The sequence below is a fragment of the Lipotes vexillifer genome, unplaced genomic scaffold (assembly GCF_000442215.2).
Source record: "Lipotes vexillifer unplaced genomic scaffold, Lipotes_vexillifer_v1.1 scaffold426, whole genome shotgun sequence".
Classification (NCBI taxonomy): domain Eukaryota; kingdom Metazoa; phylum Chordata; class Mammalia; order Artiodactyla; family Lipotidae; genus Lipotes; species Lipotes vexillifer.
This window is the reverse complement of record NW_006779491.1, coordinates 732918-737370: the sequence shown is the minus strand read 5'-3', so window position 1 is coordinate 737370 and position 4453 is coordinate 732918. Positions and strand designations below refer to the sequence as shown.

General features: G+C 37.8%; 1 protein-coding gene across 1 annotated transcript in view; it reads left to right on the top strand.

Moving 5' to 3' along the window:
- The window catches only part of VKORC1L1 (vitamin K epoxide reductase complex subunit 1L1), a 59745-nt gene that overhangs the window by 53866 nt on the left and 1426 nt on the right, over positions 1 to 4453 (top strand). Inside the window, exon 2 of the mRNA XM_007452655.1 lies at positions 529 to 638. Within this exon, the coding sequence (XP_007452717.1) occupies positions 529 to 638 (110 nt within the window). The remainder of the gene's footprint in view (positions 1 to 528; positions 639 to 4453) is intronic.

The window sequence follows — 4453 nt, the reverse complement described above, 5'->3', positions numbered from 1 at the left end:
AAGACTTTAAGTTTCTGATATTCTATCATACATTTAAAGGTATGTTCCCAGGATATGTTTCCTCATGCATGTTCCAGTCAGGAAGCAACATTATGGTCTATGTACTTTGAATGAAGAAATAGGAGAGCTTACATCAGTGACTTTTAACTGGGGGTGATTTTGCCCCCAAGGGACATTTGGCAATGGCTGGGGACATTTGGCAATGGCTGACAACATTTTGGGAGGCACAGCTGGCAGGGGGGTGGAGGCCATGGTTACTGCTGAACATCTTGCAACGCACTGAATAGCCCCCCACCACAAAGAAGCGTTTAGCCCAGCATGTCAGTGGTGCTGCTGCTAAGAGACCCTGGCTTAAATCGAAAGAGCCCTTCCTCTGCAAATACTAATGCTGTCAGGAAAAGAGACTATATAGAAGTGGGCAATTTAGAGATTCAGATGGGTATGTGGGCATGATATGCTCAGATAATTCTACATTTTTTAAAATAGGAAAACTCAAGTATAGGGTTACTGGTTTTCTTTATTTTACAGATGGGGTCGAGGATTTGGTCTTTTGGGTTCCATTTTTGGAAAGGATGGTGTATTAAACCAGCCAAACAGTGTCTTTGGACTTATATTTTATATACTACAGTTATTACTTGGTAAGTATTTTACAGCAATACAAAAATAAGTTTGTTATATTTCATTTAGTACTTTGTGTCTTTGCCCTGATGTGTGTCTTTATATTAAATAAAAGCATATGTTAGTGATAGAACCACTGGTTTGTAACACATTTTGGTGTTGTGAAAACTTGGTTCACTAAGATTTTGACGAAGCTCATGCTGAACTTGGTATCTGTTGGTGTTTAATCAGGGATAGCAGCATCCCATAATGCCTAGAAAAACAAGTCCCATTCAGGGAAATTATTACTCCAAACAGTTTGCCCTGGAATCCTTTTCCCTTGTTATTTTGTATACTCTGTAGCTATTTTAAAATATTATACATTGAGAAAACATTAATGGTATATGATATTCAGTCATAATTCCATCACCTTTACATAGCCACTATTGCCATTGTAGTCTACTTTTTTCACTTAATTTTATGTGAACTCTCATATTGTCTATCCTCTTAAGTGTTTTAGTACTGTGAACATCAAGGCTTCAGATTTTTTAATATCCTAAATAACACTGCACTGATCAACTTTGTTTAAAGTCCCCTTCTTATACCCCCTTCCCTCTTTGAATTATTTCTGCAAAATAAATATCTAACTGTAGGATGAATGAATCAACAAACAAAGATTTTTTTTGGTATGGATTTTAATAGGTATAACCAAACTGCTTTTCTCTTGTTGTCAGGTTTCCCCAAAGCTTCATCTATCCTCATTTTTTAAAGTTTTTTCTGTAAAAATTCTAATTCAGCAGTTACATATTAGTAGCCATTATTTTAATTTTACTGTACTTTAATTTACTTTTATTGCCAATTTAGTTATTGGGATCCTGATAATACTACACTTCATTATTTGTTACAAACATTTTACCTATTCTTTATCCTTTTTAATGTTAGTTTCGTGAGTTTTGATTGTACCAAAGTTTTTATACTTTTAGAGTTAAATCTATCCTTTTTTGTCCTTGCATTTCAATTGTTAATATTTTATCCTGTTATCTGCCAGGTCTTCTGTCTAGCTGCAGTAGATTTATTACAAGGCAAATTGTGTATCAATTTTTCTCAATACTCCTGTCGTGTTTGCCCAATTCCATATCTGTATATCCTGCAGAAATATGAAAATACGCACAAGCATATTAACAGCAGTACAGTTTAAAATAGCAAAAAATTGGAAGTAGTTTAGCAAAACGTAATGGTTGAATAAATTAGGTTACAAGCATACTAGAAAATACTATGTAGCCATTGAAGGGAAAAGTAGGTGTACAAACCCTGGGAGATATAGACATAGTTTAGTGAAAAAAGCAAGTTGTGGTATAATAGATGTAGGATAAATATATGTTTATATATATGCATGTAAATGCACAGAAAATGGTGTGGTTGGGGGCCGGGGTTGAGACTTTCACTTTTTATTCCATTTAATTGTTTTGTTTGGATTTCTGAAGAATATAAAGTATAAGCCCATATTAAAATAACCTAAGAAAAGCTTTGACTATGTTAATTCTTGGAGATAGGGGTTGAACAAATTTGTTTACAATATTTAATTTGTTAATTTCATTATATACACATTTTAAATCATGTGTATCATATGCATCTTTATAAATTTATTTCTAAATTTATTTTTATTTATTTATTTTTGGCTGCGTTGGGTCTTCATTGCTGCGCGTGGGCTTTCTCTAGTTGTGGCGAGCGGGGGCCACTCTTTGTTGCGGTGCGTAGACTTCTCATTACGGTGGCTTCTCTTGTTGGGGAGCACGGGCTCTAGGCACGTGGGCTTTAGTAGTTGTGGCTTGTGGGCTCTAGAGCGCAGGCTCAGTAGTTGTGGCGCACAGGCTTAGTTGCTCCGCGGCATGTGGGATCTTCCCGGACCAGGGCTCGAACCCGTGTCCCCTGCAGTGGCAGGTGGATTCTTAACCACTGGGCCACCAGGGAAGTCCCCATATGTATCTTTTCTATTCACGTTTTATGCATTCACATGCATTTTTAGTGTCAATGTCTTTACCATTGTGGCACATTTGAACTCCTCAAACATAGTTTTCCAGAGCACATCATCTTCACTTCCTTCTAAGTTGTTTGAGATACAGCCTTTTTTGGTTTTGTTTTGTTTTTTTGTTTTTGGATGCGCCTCTCGGCTTGCAGGATCTTAATTCCCCGACCAGGGACTGAACCCAGGTCACCGCAGTGAAAGCGCCAAGTCCTAACCACTGGACCGCCAGGGAATTAGCTCTTTTAATCTGCACAACAGTCTTTGGAGGCAGTCATGATTATCATCACAGTTTTACAGTTAAGGAAAGGAGTTGCAGAGAGAGAGTAAATAACTTGCCCATATCATTTTGAAATTAACTTTCTTAGATAAAATTAAGGTGACAGCACTAATGTTTTTTTTCTTTTTTTTCATTTTTTTTTTTTTTTTTTTTTTTTTTTTTTTTTTTTTTTTTTTTTTTTAGTTTTTGGCCATACGACACGGCATGTGGGACCTTAGTTAGTTCCCCAACCGGCGGTCGAACCCGCACCCCCTGCAGTGGAAGTGTGGAGTCTTAACCACTGGACTGCCAGGGAAGTCCCTGACAGCATTAATTTCTGAGGTTTTAGATGTTAGCATAGATGAGGTCAGCAAACTATGTTTTTTAGTAAAGGGCCAGATAGGAAATAATTTAGGCTTTTCTGACTGTTGCAACTGCTCAACTCTGCCACTCTAGTGCAAAAGCAGCCATGGACATTACATACATGAATAAGCGTGGCTGGGTTACGATAAATCTTTATTTACAAAAGCAGGTGGCATAAGTAATGCAACAGCATCTTAAAGAGCCTTGTTAAAGCATCATATTCTCTAGTACTGACTGGTGTTGGGGCAAGTCGGCCCCCATGGCCAAGCTGCAGCCCACAGGCAACTTCTCATTCTACCTGCAGACGGGATTTCAGCTTCTTAATTAACCTCTTCAAATCACTACCACCTATTCTTATCTTTTCCTGTTTCTGTGATCCTTATCCATTACTTGCTGGGTAGGAGGGTATAGGTAGTTTAATATGCTCTGCTGTCTCCTCTGTCCGTGAAAATAAATGCACATGTTCTCAATACTGTTGGCTGCAGGAAATTACAAAACAATACATGTGAAGATGTCGGATAGCATCAAGAATTCAGGCAAGCCTTTGTCTTGAGAACCAAGCTTAGCACACATAACTGCCTTTTTTCTTGATCTGGTTTGACCCACATGTGGCCAACTGGCCAAATGCGGTTTCTCTTATGCCCCAGGGTAAGCCCTTTCTGAAATGTTTATCATGATTTTTTTTTCTTCAGCAGCATGTTGGTGTAATCATCTCTCATTATGTTTTTTTTTTTGTCTAAACATGGGAAAGCAAATTTTACTTTCCACAGGTGGGGATTCTACCTATAGCGAAAAGGCCAGGGGGAGGGTCTCATCAAATGTGTCCTGCTTGGATGAGAAGCTTGTGGTCCTCGTGTTATTTTATTCACTAGAGGAGGTAGGGCTGTCAGTTTTACAAATCTGCTCATTGCATAATGTGATTGAGAGACTGCATATTTTCTTTGTGTGCCTTAACTGAGGCTGGTTTTTGAAATAAGTTAATATTTCATCTAGAATATTGACAAGTCAAAAATATTGCAGCTATAAAACTGGTATCCTATGTGCAGAGTCAACCTGCATAATCTTAACAAAATAGACCTGTAGTTTTTGTCCTCCAATTTCAGAATGTTTTGTTGTAAGGTCAGTATTCCAACACTGCAGCAAATCACAAAATGCTACCTTTTAACTCAGAAACTCTCCAGTGTCAAGGTCTGATTGAGCCAAGTGTCTCT